Source organism: Tupaia chinensis, unplaced genomic scaffold (genome assembly GCF_000334495.1).
Source record: "Tupaia chinensis unplaced genomic scaffold, TupChi_1.0 Scaffold000294_5, whole genome shotgun sequence".
Taxonomy (NCBI): Eukaryota; Metazoa; Chordata; class Mammalia; order Scandentia; family Tupaiidae; genus Tupaia; species Tupaia belangeri.
In genome coordinates, this window is record NW_006159782.1 from 1905309 (window position 1) to 1925283 (window position 19975).

General features: G+C 41.2%; 2 protein-coding genes and 1 non-coding gene across 3 annotated transcripts in view; 1 reads left to right on the forward strand and 2 right to left on the reverse strand.

Moving 5' to 3' along the window:
- The window catches only part of XPNPEP3 (X-prolyl aminopeptidase 3), a 77806-nt gene that overhangs the window by 44221 nt on the left and 13610 nt on the right, over positions 1-19975 (reverse strand). The window contains exon 2 of the mRNA XM_006150742.3: positions 11797-11913. Within this exon, the coding sequence (XP_006150804.1) occupies positions 11797-11913 (117 nt within the window). The remainder of the gene's footprint in view (positions 1-11796; positions 11914-19975) is intronic.
- LOC114008171 (small nucleolar RNA SNORA42/SNORA80 family) lies at positions 8706-8842 on the reverse strand. The gene has a single exon (XR_003549734.1). It is a non-coding gene; the product is annotated as a small nucleolar RNA SNORA42/SNORA80 family (small nucleolar RNA).
- Positions 18221-19407, forward strand: DNAJB7 (DnaJ heat shock protein family (Hsp40) member B7). Its single transcript, XM_006150741.3, has one exon. It carries the CDS (start codon positions 18367-18369, stop codon positions 19288-19290), a length of 924 nt encoding a protein of 307 aa, XP_006150803.1. The 5' UTR covers positions 18221-18366; the 3' UTR covers positions 19291-19407.

Here is a 19975-nt window from a genome sequence, read left to right on the forward strand (position 1 = left end):
CCGGGCGTGAGTTTTAGGCCACGGGGTTCGGGTGGGGAGCCGCAGTCGACTACGTGGGAGTCCAGCGACACAGCCATTATGCTAACTGCTGGTTCCCGAGAACTGGCTAGCTGTTTTACCTATAAATATTTTATCCCACCAGCAAATTCTGTAGTGTGTATTTCATTTTAAAAAATTAATTATTTGGGAACCAGCAGTTAGCATAATGGTTATGTCGCTGACTCCCATGTATTCGACCGCGGTTCGCGTCCTGGACCCGGTGGCTTAAAACTCATGCTGGGCACGTGTGCGTGTGTGCCCAAGATCCCGCGAGGGGAGAATGGAGGAGAAGGGACTGCGGCGTGACCATCCCCCCTGGGGGGTGATTTCTCGCTTTCTGTCTCTCTGTCTCTCTCTGTCTGGCGAGCGCATGCGCCCTATAGCAAAAACCTCCCCCCCAAAAAAAATTAATTATTTAACTTTTAGACATCTATAACAAAAAATTTTTACATTTTTAGTGACAAAGTTGGCAAGAAATAAAAGAGAAAGATTAAGTGAGGGCCTTTATAGATTAATTTGAATCAAGCAAAATAACAAGAGTAGGACAGAAGTGAGCTCAAATCAGATTTTCTTTTGAGTTCAAGCTGGATCGGAGTCTTCCAGGACTCTTGGGTAGAATCCTGACCTTTGTCCCAGAGCTGAGGAACAATCTAGCTACTTATCCCCTTAATAATTGACTTGTTAAGTCTACCACTGCTACCAAACATTGGAAATTTCCTAATTTACCCAAGTAGTAAATACTTTTTTTTATTAAATCAGAGGCTGATTATAATGGGTGGATTATCTGACCTTTCATTTTTTGTCTTTTTACCTTCTCCTATTCCTAAGTCTTTGGTTCTAGTTACTTCATAGCTATAGACTGTGACATAAAAAAAGACATTAAAAAATTCTGCTTTGTGGTTTTAAGTTTCAGAAGAAAATTAATTTTAATAACTTTAGTCAACGCATGATTATCTGTCTTTTTGCTGCTAGTTAATACTAATATGTTACAGGAAGTAATTCTGAAAAGGAATATAATTATTTGGAAATCAACGAGAACTAGAAAATCATCTTTTTTGCCCGTCACATCTTTGTAAAACTGAATTTTATACAAATAAGTATATGAGAAACATTTAAAAACACTGGCTATCTTTTCTTAAGTCTTATCAAGACTTTGGAGTGATCATTAACTAAATGCTTCTAAATTTTTAAAATTTCATAGTAACAACTGTCATCACAATAGAAAAATTATCCAAGGAAAAAGACACATTTTCTTTTCATTTTTGAAGGAGGAATAAAAAGGGGGTGATAAACAACGTACTTTAAACCCTAGAAGTAAACTTGGCAGTCGTTACGGCCTTTGACCAGAAAACTGACACAGTCAATCTGGCCTGAATTTTTTCGGATGAAACTGTATCTGAATAGCCATTCTGGCAACTTTGTCAAATTGCAAAGTATTAAAAAGCAGTATTTTATTATGTGGGCTCAATTAAAAATGGAGGAAATAGTCTAATACGGTTATTTAACCAATCAAAAGCCTCGGTGTCATAAGCTGGACTCTGCAAATAGCAAAGTCTCACAATCAGTTCCGAGATTCCGTGCCAAGAAGAAAAACACTTCCAGGACATTTGGGACTGTGCCTCTCAAGAGTACAAGACAGTTCTTCAGATTACATTAGCCAAGCAGAAAGCCCAGAGAAAAATGTGTAATAGACTGAAGACGGGTAGAACGATGCAGGTATTTGCTCCAATCTAGGTACGGATTTAAATTATTTTTTGAAACTAACTGCATTCAGCTTTTTAGTGTGGTTTGATTCTCCTAAGAATTCCGTTTAACATTTGACAATTTTTATTGTATATAAGGAAGGAGCTCATAAACTTCTATTCTTATGCAATGGGGAGGAAAAAAAAAAACTAATAAAGGTTTCCTTTATAACATAAAACACAAATCTCTTAAAAAAAAAATCAAATGACCAGATAATCAAAAAAACAAAAAAAAAACCTCTAAATAGATTTTATTTGCACATTCTGAGCAAAACAAGTTAGACAATACTGTACATATTATACAATTCTGTTTGACTCCATTTATATGATGTCAAGAACAGACAAAACAACTTGTGTTAACAGAAATCAGAGGGGGGACCAAGCAGATGGTGTAATGGTTGTATTACTCAAACCATGGTTTGAGTCCTGAACGTGGTGGCTTGCTTTCTCACTTTCTTTCTCTCTCTGTCTCTCTAGTGAGCATACGTGGCCTGTAGCAAATTAAAAGCAATAATAAAGATTAAACACACACACACACACACACACACACACACACACCAGGCACGTTTCTGTGCATGCCCAAAATCCCGAGAAGAAAATGGAGGAGAAGGGATTGTGGTGTGGGCATCCTCCCTCGGTGGGTGGGGGGGGCTGGGGGGAACCTGATTTCTCGCTTTCTGTCTCTCTCTCTTCGGGTGAGCACACAAATCCTATAGCAAAAAATCTCTTCTAAAAAAATAAGAAATCAGGGAACCAGCAGTTAGCGTAATGGCTATGTCGCTGGACTCCCACGTAGTCGACCGCGGTTCACGTCCCGGACCCGGTGGCTTAAAACTCACGCCGGGCGCGTGTGCGTGCGTGCCCATGATCCCGAGAGGAGAATGGAGGAGAAGGGATTGCGGCGTGACCATCCCCCCTGGGGGGTGATTTCTCGCTTTCTGTCTCTATGTCTCTCTCTGTCTGTCTGGCGAGCGCACGCGCCCTATAGCGAAAATCTCTCTCAAAAAAAAAAAAAAAAAAAAAAAAAAAGAAATCAGAGGTGTGGTTGCTTAAGGATTTGGGGATTGCCTGGAGGAGGCAGAAGGAAACTTTTTGGGGTGATGAAAATGTTCTCTATCTTCATCAAGCTGTAGGTTATGCTAATGTATACGTTTGTCACAACTCACTGAATTGCCGCTACAGATCTCTGCAATTCACTACATGCTATTTTACTTCATTAAAAGAAAGTAAAGGGACCAGCAGATGGCATAGTGGTTACATAGCTGGACTCCCACAGGCCAACTGTAGCACAAGCACCAGATTGGTGGTTTGAAATTCACATTGGGCGTGTGTGCGTGTGTACCCAAGATCCTGGGAGGAAAATGGAGGGTAAGGGATTGCAACGTGGCCACCTACCCCCCCCCATACTGTGCCTGCCTGTCCGTCTCTCTCTGGGAAGCACATGCACCCTAGAGCAAAAATCTATAAAAAAAAATAAGTGTAATATTCTCTGAACATGAAAAACATTCATGGCCTCAAAGAGATAAGGAGGTCCAGACAGTGTTGTACAGCAGTGGCGCTGCCGTGCTGAACGTCATTTTGGATCCCGGGTTGGCCTGAAAAACATCAAATATTCTGTGCACACGGGTGCCCGAAGTCTGAGGAGGTGGAAGACTGGGGAAATGGGGAATGCAGCGTGACAAAACCCTGTCAAGAGGCTTCCTTTCTAACTCTCTCTCTCTTTTGAGTATGCACACATAGACCACACACATACATTTTCTATCATGAAGGAGAGAGGGGGGAGAGAGAGAAGAGACTTTTTAACAATTCTCAGAGAGTTTTGTCACAGGCATTATGCATTGTTCTGAGGTTAAGAGCATGAACACCAAGACTTTTCATGAGTTGGAATCCTAGCTTAGAAATTTATGAGATATTTGGAAAGAGTTAACAAATTTTTCTGTGCTTCAGTTTCCTCAGCTGTCAAACGGTGATAAGAGCACCCCTTTATAAAGTCATCAGGAGGACTAAATAAGTTAATAAAGTACTCAGAACAATAAGAACTATCTAAGTACTGTATTAACTATAATTAAGAGAATAAGAATTTACACTTGAAGAGGTGGGCATCCTGGTAATCCAAAGCTGAGTACCTTGGAACAGTAAGATTTACATGGACAACCACTATTCGTCTCACAGTACTTAGTCACATAGAAGCTCTAGTAGTCCATGGCTTTCTCACACAATGTGAATGAGTCTCAAGTGACCATCTGGGAGCTTTAATTATTATTCTGTTCTTTAGAAGGTTCCTGATAATTATCTTGAGATAATTCTTGCTAATCTTTACCTCAGAGAATTTCTTTTTCGTTTTTTGAGAGGTTTTCGCTATAGGGCGCGTGCGCTCGCCAGACAGAGAGAGACAGAAAGTGAGAAATCACCCCCCCAGGGGGGATGGTCACGCCGCAATCCCTTCTCCTCCATTCTCCTCTTGGGATCTTTGGCACGTACGCACACGCGCCCAGTGTGAGTTTTAAGTCACCGGATCCAGGACGCAAACTGCGGTCGACTACGTGGGAGTCCGGCGCCATAGCCATTACGCTAACTGCTGGTTCCCAGTGTACAGTGATTTTTAACAATTAAGGGGCCAACAGGTGGCATGGAGGTTAAGATGGTTGGATCCCACATAGTGGACTGTGCATTTCGAATCCCAGACCAGGCAGCTTGAAAAATCCCAGGTGCATGTGTATACTGCCCAAAATCTGAAGAGGAGAAGGCATTGTGGTGTGGCCATCCCCTCTTGGGGGTAATTTCTCATATTCCCTCTCTCTGTCTTTCTCTGGTGAACACACATACCCTATAGCAAAAAACCTAAAAGAATTATATAGGAATACTAGGGGTGAGAAAATAAGTTATACAAACAGGTAAGACATTGGACTGGCTGTGGTGGTGCCACTGTACAATGCTGGAAGCCATGTGGAAGACCAGGGGCTCAACCCTGGGCAGATAGACTGTGCACATGTATGTGCCCCTTACCGTGGCTGGGTGTAAGGCTGCAGTGAGAGTGGGGCAGTGAGACCCTGTTGTGGGTGCTTACTGCTCTCTTTCTCTTTCATGAAGGAAGTAAGCAAGGGACCAGCAGTTAGCGTAATGGCTATGTTGCTGGACTCCCATGTAGTCGACCGCGGTTTGAGTCCCGGACCTGGTGACTTAAAACTCACGCCGGGCGCATGTGCGTGCGTGCCCAACATCCCGAGAGGAGAATGAAGGAGAAGGGATTGCGGCGTGGCCATCCCCCCTGGGGGGTGACTTCTCGCTTTCTACCTCTCGGTCTCTCTGTCTTTCTGGCGAGCGCACGTGCCCTATAGCAAAAACAACTCTCAAAAAAAGAGAAAGAAGCAAAAAAAAAAAAAATAAAACAAAAACAGGTAGACTTCATGGTGAAGTCTTTATGGAAAAAGTTGGTTCTGAACATAAAAATTGTGGAATACAAAACTTTTAGTTTACTATTCTGTTTATCAGGCATAATTTCTACAAAACACTTTGAAATGGTTAAATATAATCATTCAGTAAATGTTTAATGGTGTAATGATAATAAAGAAGTGAATGAATTTAAGAACTAAGTGATTTAGAGATGATACCAGAGAGGGATGGAGAAGGCATATTCTTGCTTCAAAATAAGGTCAGTGGCCCTATCTCTGCCTTGTTCCATAATCGCTAGGCACCGCAGCAAAATTAGTACCATTAGGCCAGTGGTGTGTATGAGAACCACCTGGGGAGGTGTTCAAACTTTGAATTCTATGCCCTTTGAAATAATTCTTATTCAACAAGTATATGGGGATTCTGGCAGGTATGTCTACTTTGAAAATACTCACTCAATGGTCTAGGTAGGGTTGAACCGCCTTTAAAAAGAAAAACAAAAAAACTGGGACCAGCAGTTGGCATAATGGACTCCCATGTAGTTGAACGCAGTTCAAGTCCTGAACCTGATGGCTTAAACTCACGCCAGGCGTGTGTGTGCATGCCCACGATACCAAGGGGAGAATGGAGAAGGGGTTGCGGCATGGCCATCCCCCCTGGGGGATGATTTCTCGTTTTCTGTCTGTCTCTCTCTGTCTTTCTGGCAAGCACACATGCCCTATAGTAAAAAACCTCTCAAAAAAAAAAAAAAAAAAAAAAAAAAAAAAAAACCAATTAGCCAGGAGGTATATGTGCTCACGAGACAGAGAGAGAGAGAGAGAAAGCAACCCTATGAGGAATTTTCACATTGTAATCCCTTCTCTACCATTTCTCTCTCCTTTCAGGATTTTAGGCATGCAAGCACACATACCTAGTGTTCCTCAAGCTGTCAGGTCTGAGACTTGAACTGCATGCACACACATCTGCCCAGTGTGTGTTTCAAGCCACAGGGTGCGGGACTCAACCCATGTAGTTGGCCATGTGGATCTAGCCACCTTAACCTACATGCCCTTTGCTGGCCCGCCACCAAAATATCTTTAGCTTTCAGATATCATTAAAATCAATCATGTTTCTGCTTTTTAAATTTCTGCCATAAGGTACTTGTGCTTGCTAGAGAGAGACACAGAAAGAGGGAAAGTAAGAAAACATCCCATGGGGGGTGGCCATACCACAATCCCTTCTCCTCCATTTTCTTCTAGGGATTTTAGGCATGCACATACACGTCTGGCATGTTTTCTTTCTTTCTTTTTTTTTTTTCCTCTTGGAGAGATTTTAAATATAGGCACATGTTCTACTGGAGAGACAGAAAGAAAACCAGAAATCACCCCCCAGGGGGATGTCCATGCTGCAATCCCTTTTCTTCTTTTCTCCTCTCAGGATTTTGTGTGCATGCACGCTTACATACTCAGTGTGAGTTTCAAACCTTTGGGTCCAGGACTCAAACCATGGTTGGCCGTGTGGGCCACTTGGAAGTCCAGCAACATAACCATTATGCCATCTGCTGGTCCCATGAGTAATCCTTTCTTAATATTAGCACTTAAAACTACACTACATATTTCAAAATTAATTTTGCATAAGAAAGTAAAAATGTTAAAAATACAAGTTTTTGGAAATAACACTTTATTAGGCAGTCCACTGATTCTCCCCATTCATTTTATGGTAAATTTCAGTGTTTCTCTGAGCTGAATACCTTGTCATTCTGCTAATGACAGTATCACTCCATTGGCAGTGTCAGGGAAGTATAAAAGTATCTTTTTGGCAGACATATTATAAAAAGTAGAGTCACAGGGGCCAGCAGATGGTACAGTGGTTAAGGTGCTAGACTCCTATATTGCTGACCATGGTTTGAATCCCAGACCCAGTGACTTGAAAATCTCACTGGATGGATATGTATGCTGGTCAAAGTTTCAGGAGGAGAATGAAGGAGAAGGGATTATGGCATGGCCATCCCCCCAGGGAATGATTTCTCTTTCTCTCACCTCTCTCTAGTCTCTTTCTGGTGAGCACACAGGCCCTATGACATAAAAACAAAACAAAACAAAATCAAACACATACCTAACCAAAAAAAAAAAGTAGAGTCACATTATATTACATAGCTCAAAATACCATTCATCTTCATTGTTTTGTCTCAGTATCAAGTGGAGGGCACAGCAGCAATCAGAGATTGAATGACATTTTCTATTTCTGTCAGCAGTCCTTAGTACAAGGATAACAACGTCATAAAAAAAAAGTAGAAATGGTCTACTGTGCTTATATTTCTTAAAGGAAATGATAAGGAGTCAGCCTGACTCAACAGTTCCAGCTAGAGCAGTACTACCATAGATAGAATAGATTCCTTTATCTCCTGTGCCACCTTGATACTGTCCCTTTGGGAAACTTAGGTAGCTATGGACAGAAAAATCCATGGTAGAAAGCACCCAAAAATTCAGAAGGGCTGACTCAGTCATTTCACCTATAAGAATTCAGAAAAATAACTGAGCAACATACAAAGAGTAGATATACATGTACATGCACACACACTTTATTTTTTTTAGAGATTTTGCTATAGGACATGTGCGCTCACCAGAGAGACAGAAAGTGAGAAATCACCCTCCCAAGGGGGATGGCCATGCCACAGTCCCTTCTCTTGCAGTCACCTCTTAAGATTTTGGGCATGCATGCACACATGCCCAGTATGAGTTTTAAGCCACTGGTTCTGGGACCCCAACCGCTGTCGCCCATGTGGGAGTCAAGCGATGTAACCATTATGCCCCATCTCTTGGTCGCAACACATATACATTTTATATATGAAATAAGTCTAGGGACCAATAGGTGGTATGGTGTTTAAGGTACTGGACTCCCCCATGGCTGACTGCAGTTCGAGTCCCAGACCTGGCAGCTTGAAAATCATGTTGGGCACATGTGCATGTGTGCCCAAAATCCCAGAATGGAGAAGAAGGAATTGCAGCATGGCCATTCCCACCAGGGGGATTAGTTCTTACTTTCTCTCTCTCTGTCTCTCTCCAGAGAGTGTATGTGCCCTATGGCAAAAAAAAACTTAAAAGAAGAAAGAAAGAAAGAAAGAAAGAAAGAAATCTACACATATACCTACATTTCAACAGTGGCTTTCTGAGTGTCAATGTTATCAGTAATTAAAAAAAAAAAAAACCAAAAAAAAAACACTATAAGGGGCCAGAAGGTAGCATAGTGGGTAAGGTGCTAGACTCCTGACATGGCTGACCATGGTTTGAGTCCCAGACCTGATGGTTTGCTTTCTCTCATATAATATAAATAAAATATATATTCTTTTAAAAAAATACCACTATGTTCGTTCATCTTTCCTAATTTTTCTATAGTATATACAGAGGTTATATAATAAGTAGGAAAGATAATGAGATGCTTTCCTAAGGTTTTAAGTACTACCATATATGGGGAAACTAACAATGTCAAACGTGACACCTTTTGAAGCAAACCAAGTAATGGATGATGTAATTATTTTCTTTCTTTCTTTTTTCCTCATGTGTAACTCTCTTCAGTGCCAGTGGCCTAAAAGCAGAGAGGCCATGCAATGGTGAGAGGTCAGTTTGCTCTACCATGAGTGGTCACTACAAGAGGCACAGGGGAATGACCCTGTCATAAATTCAAACCCATGTATGGACAACATAATTTTATACCCCACACTAAAAAACTTCCGCTCTGTAAAAGTGATTTAAAAAAATAGCATTACATGTCTTTTTTCCCTTAAAAATGTCCTCCTCCTCTATGCCACAATCATTTTAACACTTCCATAAGTTTTACATTTCTAGATGGAGAAGACAAATGATTGATATTTGAGATACTTTTTATTGCCTACAAAACCTATATACCCATTATTTTACCAGATGGTTCCTCTGGAGTTTAAAACACTGATAATTTTATTTTTAAATTCTATTTACTTCTACCCCTTCAAACTTACCCAGTGTCTACAATCCTACGTCCAACAGTAAAATTAGGACAGGCATCCTTTTCCCCCAATAGCAGACATAAACTTATATAGTTAACCTTGAACAACATGGGGGTAAGGGATAATGACCTCTGTAGCTGAAAATCTGTGAATAACTTTTGACTCAAAACTTAACAACAAATAGCCTACCAAACATAGCAAAAACAGTCCAGATACAGAGACCACTATCTTGACAATATGATTACTAGGTTCAAGGCCTGGAAAATGCAGCTCACCATGTATTTCACCACGAGAAATCAATAATTTTCAAAGCTGGTAGAACCTAATATTGATTCTGTTTTTTTAACATCAAGGCCACAAGGAGTCTAACAGGATAGAGAAATGTTTAAATTAATATCAACTGGATTGCTATTAAGCTTACCTTACAGCTTTGAAAACTCTGATTTCTTGTGTGTTTCAGTGGTGAGCTGCATTTCCTGAGTCTCAGCCGACATCCCAGCAGGACTTCCAGCCTAGGAATTCCAGTCTGATGAATCAGCAAAAGGAAGCCCTCACTGAGAGACACACTGGTATCATTCACTGAGTAGAGATAGTGAAAGATGGTAATATATTTCTAAAGACAATTTGTATTATTAATATATATGCTTACATAGTAAACATACATTTAACTTCTCATAGCAGAAGGAATAGTTAATTTTCCCTAAAACCCTGACTACTTTTGCTACAAAGTATTTGGTTTTACTCTGCTTACTTCTTTGGTATGATATTCATTCACCATAGTTCACCTCTTAAGTATCTTTTTAAAAAACAAAACAGAGGTAACAGGTGCAGTGGTGGTTAAGTTGCTGGATCCATGACTGGCTGCATGGTTCAAGTTGTGAAACTAGCAGCTTAAGAATCACACTAGGCAAGTATGAGTGTGTACCCAAAATCCTGAGAGGAGATTCAGGATTAAGACTCAGGATGGCGTGGCTATTCCCATTGGGAATAATTTCTTGCTTTCTGTTCTTACCCTTCCCCCAAGTCTCTGGTGAGTACACATACCCTATAACAAAAACTGAAAAAAACTCAGAGCCAGCAAGTAGCACAGTGGTTAAGGTGTTGGACTTCCACATGGCTGACTACAGTTGGAGTCCTGGACCTGGTGGCTTGAAAATCACACCAGGCAAATGTGTGGGTGTGCCCAAAATCCCAGGCAGAGAATGGAGAAGGGACTGCAGTGTTGCCATCCCCCCGCACTTTCCTCTCTCTCTGGCGAGCACATATATTCTCTCTCAAAAATCTAAAAAACAAAAAACAAGCCTAACCAAAACAAAACAAAATCTTTGTTTCATCTTCTAGCAGCAACACTAAGATCTTACAGCAGGAAAAAAAAAAGTGAACCTTTATCTTTCTAGCTTTACCTTTATCAATTAATATCAACTCTCAAAGTAGGGACAGGTTTTAAAATCTTGCTTAATCTACATCAAAATATTATCGTTACTTTTTTTTTTTGCCAGAGGGTGCGTGTACTCATAGGAGACAGAGACAGAAAGAGGGAGGGAAAGTGAAATCATCCCGATTAGCTATGTGGGGGTCTAGCACTTTAACCACCATGTTATCTGCTGGCCTCGGTTGTTACATAAAATTTTCAAATGAACATTTAACACTTTCATAAAAGGCATGTTTTCTAAAATATCTTTAACATATTTCATAAGAAATCAATAATTAGAACACAGTTCTAAAAACTTTTACATAGGAAGTAATAGAACTTGTCTTACAAAAAATCCTGAGATACATACTTTTTTTTGTTTTTTTTTTTGAGAGGTTTTTGCTATAGGGCGCATGTGCTCGCCAGACAGACAGAGACATAGAGACAGAAAGCGAGAAATCATCCCCCAGGGAGGATGGTCACACCACAATCCCTTCTCCTCCATTCTCCTCTCGGGATCTTGGGCACGCATGCACATGCACCCAGCGTGAGTTTTAAGCCACCAGGTTCGGGACGCGAACCGTGGTCAACTACGTGGGAGTCCAGCGACATAGCCATTACGCTAACTGCTGGTTTCCGAGATACACACTTTTCATTAATTATACCGAATTGGAAGGTTTACTGTTATAGACCAATGGCTATTAATACAGTTCAATAGTTACAAGTAGCTAATAAACTCACATTAAAATTAAATAATATTAAAATTTAAGTTCTTCAGTCACGGTAGCAACATCGTTAGTGTACAATAACTACATGTGGCTGGGGACCAGCAGCTAGCGTAATGGCTATGTCGCTGGACTTCCACATAGTCGACCGCGGTTTGCGTCCCGGACCCAGTGGCTTAAAACTCACACTCGGTGCATGTGTGTGCGTGCCCAAGATCCCGAGAAGAGAATGGAGGAGAAGGGATTGCGGCGTAACCATTCCCCCTGGGGGGTGATTTCTCGCTTTGTCTCTATGTCTCTCTCTGTCTGTCTGGCGAGCACACGCGCCCTATAGCAAAAACCTCTCCAAAAAAAACAAAAACCAAAACAACAACAACAAAAACTACATGTGGTTAGTGGCTGCCTTACTGGATACAGAGCAGAGATCTAGAATTTCACCACTATAGAAAATTCTATTAGATAGCATCATTCTAAACAAAGCACCTAAACGTATAGCTAGTTCTTACTCTTACACTTAACAGGCCTTACCTGGTTTGAGGAGGTGTGGATGTGTAAAGGGACTAGGTTGGCCTAAGTATCGGTGTGGAATCTTCCTCTCTGGGACCAGTTGGAGTGAGTACCTTCTCTGGGAATATGACATATATCCTGAAGGAAGAACAAATGAGGTGAAATGGAACAAAAGATTGAGAAAATCTTTATGGTACACATACATTTATCTATTTTCAGCAGTTTGGATGCTTTAGAAAAATCCAAGTTAGTATTTCCTTCTCTCTCTCTCCTTCAATATTTATAGCCCCTCCTCTGTGCAAGAGACTATGACAGGCCCCAGAAAAACAGAAATGAGATCATCTTTATCCTAGAAACTTTACTCTGTTCCAGTATAATAGATATGTATAAATCTAAAAATAAGGAGCTGTGAGAACAGAAGGAAGGGAAGGAACATAAGTAGGGTCAAGAAGGATTTCAAAAAGGTAGTTAAGGCTGTGTTAGAAAAAGAAATAACATTTACATTAAGGTTATGTTTAGGGAGCCAGCAGTGGTGTGGTGGTTAAGGGGCTGAACTCTCACTTGGCGAACAACAGTTTAAGTCCCAGACCTGAAGGCTTGAAAATCAGACCAGACACGTGGGCATGCGTGGCCAAAATCCCAGGAAAAGAATGGAGAGGGGTGTGTGGCATGGCCATTACCCTTGGGGTCTCACTTTTCCTCTCTGTCTCTCTCTGGCAGGTGCACATGCCCTATGGCAAAAACCTGAAAACAAAAAAACACAATATGTTCATTATGAGAAAATATGTACATGCGGTCTCACTGAATCTTGAACTGTTAGAGCAAGATAAAATACTATATAAGGGGGCCAGTAAGTGGCACAGTGGTTAGGCACTGGATTCCCACATGGTTGACTGTGGTTTGAGTCCTGGATCCAGAGGCTTGAAATTCATGCTGGGCATGTGTTTATGCATGCCCCAAATCCCAAGAATAGCATGGTGGAGTAGAGACTGTGGCAAGGCCACCATCCTGGGAAGGTGATTTCTAGCCTTCTGTCTTTCTGTCTCTTCGGTGAGCACATGTGCCCTATAGCAAAAATCTCTTTAAAAAAAGTAGTAATGTGTAAGAAGTGCTTAATCACACTTGGCACACAATGTTAATATTATTGGCATTAGTACAACAAAATTTCATAGAGCACATGACTTGAACTTGATGATTGAGCTAGAAAAGACAAAAGATAAGACTATTTGCCCTAATCTTTTTTTTTTTCCCTAATCTTTTTTCTTTTTAAAAATTTTGCCTGAGAGCACATGCACTCACCTGAGACAGACACAGAGAAAAAGACAAAGCACCCCTTATGGGAAATGATCACGTTCCCACCCCTTCTCCATTTCTTCTTCCTTTTGGGATTTTGGGCATGTACACACATGTGGTAGTGTGTTTCCCAGCCTCCAGGTTCAGGACCTGAACTGAACAGTTGGCCATGTGCAGTTAGCCACCTTGCCACTGGCTGGTCCTATTTACCTTAGTCTTCTAAGAATGCAGTCTAGTTGAAGTAAGACAAAAGAAAGCATTATATTACATGGTTAATGGAGTAGTAGATGCAGATACAAGGTTTTAAGAGCACTAAGATTATTGCAAGGCTTGAGTTGGGTGACAAAGAGGCACAAAATGTTCTGGGGATCACAGAGAACACATAAAAGGGTTATATGTGGGACTGCAGGAATAGGTAATGCCGCTCTAAATAGTAATTAGTCAAATGAAGACGAGAAGGAGTGTATCATGAAATAATGTACCATAATTAACATTACAAAAGGCATTATATGTGTACATGTGTGCGCTCAGGCGTGAATGTGGAGAAGAGGCAGTAGGAGGACAAGAAAGAGCATAAGAGCAGAGCCGACAAGTGGTATGGCGGTTAAGGCACTAGACTCCCACATAGCTGATCGCAGTTCAAGTCTCGGACCAGGAGGCTTGAGAAATCACACCAGATGCATGTGCCCAAAATCTTGAGAGGAGAATGGAGTAGAAGGAATTGTGGGCGTGGTCATACCTCTGTACAGGCTGATTTCTCACTTTCTCTTTCACTGTCTCTCTCTGGGTAGTTCACAGATATGGCAAGAAAGAAAGAAAGAAAGAAGGAAGGAAGGAAGGAAGGAAGGAAGGAAGGAAGGAAGGGAGGGAGGGAGGGAGGAAGGGAGGAAGGGAGGAAGGGAGGAAGGAAAGAAAGAAGGACGGACAGACACTACCGCAGTGTAACAACAGCAGAGCTCCCTTAGCAGTCAGTGTTGCCAGAGGGAATTGAAAAGATTAGGAAGGTAAGGATCAGACCTTTAAAGAGTTTGTATGGTAAATTAAGGAGTTAGATATATATATATTTTCTTTTTTTTTTTTGAGAGGTTTTTGTTATAGGGTGCATGCGCTATAACAGAGAGAGATAGAGAGACAGAAAGAGAGAAATCACCCGCAAAGGGGGTGGCCACACCACAATCCCTTCTCCATTCTCCTCTCAGGATCTTGGGAACGCACACACGCCTGGTGTGAGTTTAAGCCACCGGGTCTGCGACTCGAACTGCGGTCAACTACATGGGAGTCCAGCAACATAGCCATTACACCAACTGCTGGTCCTGGAGTTAGATTTTTTTTAAAAAAAGAATTATTTAACCGTACTTATTTACTTGTTTTAATTTGACCAGAGGATAGAGCAAGAGAGTGAGAGTGAGAGGGAAAGCCAGAAAGAAAGCTGCCAGGTCTGGGACTTGAGCTGTGGTCAGCCATGTGGAAGTCCAGCATTCTTAACCACCACGCCACCTGCCAGCCGAAGTACTTAGATTTTTTATTGCCACAAGAGGTAGGCATTATCATCTATATTTTACAAATTTAGACTCCACAAGTTTCCATAGTTCCTACTGGGAGATTCAAACCCAGGTTTATTTAACTTTATAATCTCCACGAGTATCCCTCCACCCTGCTATTTAGTAAGTAGTCTCTGTTTAATCTCAACAACACAATCAGTACTGTACAATCTCTCTGTGAATATACAATCACTACAACTGCAGAAAATGATCAATCTCTATCAATGTAAAGATTTCTACAGGGACTATAAAGCACGAATGACGGTATAATATTTTAAGAGAGTTGGGAGTCTCCTTCACTTAAAATTTTGCTCCATGACACATGTACTTACCAGACACACACACATATTACAGAGAGAGAGAGAGAGAGAGAGTGAGAAAGCACACCCGAGAGGGATGGCCATACCATAATCTCTTCTCTTTTCAGGATTTAGAAAGGAGATGCACGCACATGCACTTGGTGTTTTTTTCAAGCTGCCAGGTCTGGGACGTGAACCATACGTAGTCTGCCATGTCAGATCCAGCTACCGCAACCAGACTATGGAATTGGCCCAAGTTGTGAGTCTTAAGTGTCAACTCTGCATTCAATTTATAGAGGATTGTTTAAAAAAAAAAAAGTACAGATCTTTGAATGATTAAAAAATACAGAAAACAGGAGCCAGCAGGTGGCATGCTAGTTAGGTGCTGGACTCCCACAGGGCTGACCATAGTAGAAGCCCTAGACTTGGTGACTTGAAAATCATGCTTGCAGGCTGGCAGATGGCATGGTGGCTAAGATGCTGGATTCCCACACGGCTGACCATGGTTTGAGTCATGGACCTGGCGGCTTGCTTTCTCACTTTCCCTCTCTCTTTCTCTGGTCAAATTAAAAAATAATAGTATCTAAATAAATAAATTTAAAAACAAACAAACAAAAATCATGCTGGGCACATGTGCATGCAGGCTCTAAATCCCAGGAGAATGGAGGAGAAGGGACTGCAGCAAGGTCTTCCTCCCTGGGGTATGGTTTCTCACTTTTCCTCTCATTATCTGTCTGTCACTGGCAAGTACATGCACCCTATGGCAAAAACCTTAAAATATATATACAGAAAATAGTATGGACTTCCAGGCAGTATGAAGATGCAGTTAAGAACAGTGTGTGGGACCAGCAGATGGCATAATGGCTGTTGCTGGACTCCCATGTAGTTGACCGTGGTTTGAGTCCCAGATCCAGCGGCTTAAACTCACACCGGCAGTGTGTGCGTGCTTGCCTAAGATCCAGAGAGAATGGATGAGAAGGGATTGCAGTGTGGCCATTCCCCCCAGGGGGTGATTTCTCGCTCTGTCTCTCTGTCTCTGTCTTTCTAATGAGTGCGAGTGCACATGCCCTATAGCAAAAAAACCTCTCCAAAGGAAAAAAAAAAAGGAATAGTGTGAAAAACAGAAAATAGACAAAACATTCGAAAAATATTTACGTAACATGTCTTTAGGAAGTTTATAGATTACATTTCAGGGAGTGTGTACAGGCCACACACTGAAAGCTTAAAAGGAGGCAAGCAATTTATAGAAAGTTAGAGGACAGGGAAACTCGCTAAATGAGACCATAGGGATGCAATCAACCAAGTCAAGACTGAAAAACAAACAATTCAGTTTGTTCAACACTCAGTATGAGATGGAAGGGGAATAGATCAAGAAACCTTAGAAGACATTATCAACCAACTGTAGTAAAAAAGGTAGACTTCAAAATGTTCATGGTGAAGTAGAAGTAAACATCAGTTTATTTTGGTTCAAAAATCTCAAAACCCAGGACCAGCAGATGGCACAATAGTTACATTGCTGGACTTGCACATGGCCAACCATGGTTTAATTCCCAGACCTGGAGGCCTGAAACTCATGTGGGTGCATGTGCATGAATACCTCAAAATCCTGAGAGGAGAATGGAAAAATGACTGCAGCATGGCCAGCCCACAAGTGGTGATTTCTTTCTGTCTCTCCCTATAGCAAAAATCTCCCTCCCAAAAAATTTTCAAAATCCAGGTTTCCAAATGATACTATATTAGAGCCTTAGAGCCTCTGGAGGGTACAATGCAGCTGGCACCTTGATTTCGAATTTAGGGTCTTCAGAACCAAGAGAAAAATTTTTGTTGGTGTAAGCTACTAAGTCTGTGGTTATTTGTTAAGATAGCCTCAGGGCCTATACAATAACCTGCCAAGATTATAATATGCAGTTTGAAAAACACTGCACTACCTTAAGTCTATGGCTCTACATTGAGGTCAGTTCTAGTTGGGGAGGGGGTGCAAGGAGAGGCTACTCAATTGTTTTTAAGAGCACATAGGGATCCCAAGACTAATTTCTGACCCATCCAAACATGAAATTCCTTAACGCACAGAAATTACCTTCCCCAAAGCATAGCAAATTTCCTTAGTCCACTTATTTTTTTCAAGTTTGTTTACTTCTTCCGAGAATAAGAGAGGCACCCCTGATAGAGTCTTTATTCTGTGATCCATCCTCAGTCTAAATCAGTCAGGATCACAGATATTTGTGTGCCTGAAGCGTACAGGGAACCCCGAGATGCAAACTGGTCGATTCCCATACAGCTTCAGCAGTGGGACATTAAGTTACCATTATGCCACTTTGTCTTGACTCACTTAATTCTTCAGTGACTTGATCCTTGACACTTGTTTACATTATTTACTGCCAGAGAGCATGTGTACATGCTAAAGAAAGAGGGACATGGCAATTGGTCATGGTCACATCGACAATCACTTCTCCACATTTCCATCCTGTTGGGATTTGGGGCATGCACACTCATGCACCTGGTGTGTTTTAATTTGTTGGACATAGGATTTGAAAATCCAAGTGGCCTTGTAGAATCTGGTCCCTTAACCACTAGGACACAGCGCTAGTTCAACATGTTTCTTGAGAAGAGTGTGGGAAAAGGTGACAGCAGTGGGTTCTCCAGCGACTAGAATATGCTGATGGGGTGTTTGGAATAGAATTGTATGAATAAAAGGAATAAAATTTTAAGTTTAGCAGAACCTCAGCTTTCGCCCTCCCTGTAAATAAACTCTTACCGTAATCAAAGCTCACAGAATATAGGATGCAGTGGGCCAGTCCCAAGACCTGGTGGTTGGGGGTGCTGGATTCCACAGGGCCAACCAGGAGGTTCAATCCCAGCCCCAGAGGCTTGAAAAATATGCCAGTTATGCTCAAAAATCCTGACAGGATAGAGATGACAAGGAACTGTGATGTGACCACATCCCATGAAGGTCTTTCCTCTTTCTCCCTCTCTATCTCTGGTGATGCATGTACCCTCTGGCAACTTAGAAAAAAAAATATTAAAAACTATTAAAAGAATGACACATGAAAGAAATGAGAAGTCAGTCACTGAAATTCAGTTATCTAGGGGTCACAGTATACAAGGGGTATGCTTTAGCCATTAGCCTCAGGTTCCACAGTTTATGAGGCTTCCAAGAACAGGGTAAGCAGTCCAGAGGATTCAGGGTGGTCTTGTTTGACTCTAGACTAGCTCCATTTGGGAGGTCCAGTCCCTATCCTTAGCCCAGAATGACACCATAATGTAGCCCTCTCTGACATAAGCTTGCTAACTCTGCTCACCACATAATCAGTTTGCTAGTGTCTCCTAGGAGTGGCCCATGGTAATAACAGTGTCTTCAATGTAAAAATGTGCCTATCTGTACCGCCAGTAGGGCCTGAACTGGAGGAAACCCTGGGTGCCAGGACTCAACACACCCATTTCCAAAGATCTGTTAAAACATGGTGGATTACTATGAAGTTCTAGGAGTACGGAGATATGCCTCACTTGAAGACATTAAAAAAGCTTATCGTAAAGTGGCACTTAAATGGCATCCTGATAAAAATCCAGAAAATAAAGAAGAAGCAGAGAAAAAATTCAAAGAAGTAGCTGAGGCATATGAGGTATTATCGAATAATGAAAAACGGGACATTTATGACAAATATGGGAAAGAAGGATTAAATGGTAGAAGTGGAAGTCGTTCTGATGATGAGTCTGAGTACGGCTTCATGTTCCGGAAGCCAGATGATGTCTTTAGTGAAATTTTTGGTGAACAGGACTCATTTTCATTTCACTTCTTTGAAGACTTACTTGACGAACTTTCAAATAATCCAAGAAGTTCCCATGGAAGTAAAAGCAGAGGTGCAGGATCCTTTTTCTCTTCCTCCAGTGAATATACAGATTTTGAGAGTTTTTCTTCATATGACACAGAATATACATCATATGATTCACTGGGGCATGAAGGCCTCACTTCATTCTCTTCCCTGGCATGTGATGATAGTGAGCTGGGCAACTACATATCTGTTACAACATCAGGCAAAATTGCTAATGGCAGAAATATTAATACAAAGAAAACTGAGAATGATCAAGAAAGAGAAGTTGAACATGGTGAATTGAAATCCTTCCTTGTAAATGGTATGGCAGATGAAGAGCACTTTAAAGAAAGCAGCTGGGGAAGACTGTCACTCAACAATGATTCACTGAATTCCTACACTCCTAAACATGTATCTCAATATGCTTCTGTGGACATTAATGAGCAAGGTGTACCTTGGGTCACCAGCAACTGGGATCCCTCTATTTTCTCAGCAGGATGCAAAGAAGGTGGTAAGAAGAAAAAAAAAAAGCATAAAGAGGTGAAGAAGAAGTCAACCAAAAGAAATCGTTAAGTTGACTCTTCAGAGATATTATGCTCATATAACATTGGAACACAACTGTGTGCGTGTTCTGGTTAATCACACAGTTGTGTTTAATATATACTAAGATCATGTTTTTAACATTTTTGGCAGGATTATTAACGTTTGGTTAGTGGGTGTTTGGATTAGGTAAGTCAGAAAAAAAAAAAATGAGTTGCAGTAACAGTAATATTAAAAACTTGGAAAACTAGGTCAACCCCATGACCTAGTGGTTAAGAGAGTTAAATCCCTGGGGTCAGCAGGTGGTGTGGTGGTTAATGGCGCTGGATTCCCACATAGCCAACAGTGGTTCAAGTCCCAAACCTGGTGGCTTGCTTTCTCATTTTTTCTCTCTCTTTCTCACTCTGTTGCTCTCTGGTCAAATTAAAATAAATAAATAAATAAATAAATAAATAGTGTTAAATAAAAAAATTATTAAAAAAGAGAGAGAGAGAGAGTCAAAGGCTGACTGCAATTTGAATCCCTGCCTAGTGGCTTGAAAAAACATACCAGGCACATGTGTGTGCATGCCTTAAATCCCAATGGGATAGAGAAATGAAGAAGGGATTGGGCCATAACTATGCCCACAGCGAATGCTTTCTCCTGCTCCCTCTGGCAGTGCATGTACCCAGTGGTAAAAATTAAGGAAAAAAAAAAAAAAAAAAACAAAAAAAAAAAA

Excerpts from the sequence above, each read along its gene's own strand:
- DNAJB7 (XM_006150741.3), top strand. The coding sequence starts at position 18,367 with ATGGTGGATTACTATGAAGTTCTAGGAGTACGGAGATATGCCTCACTT.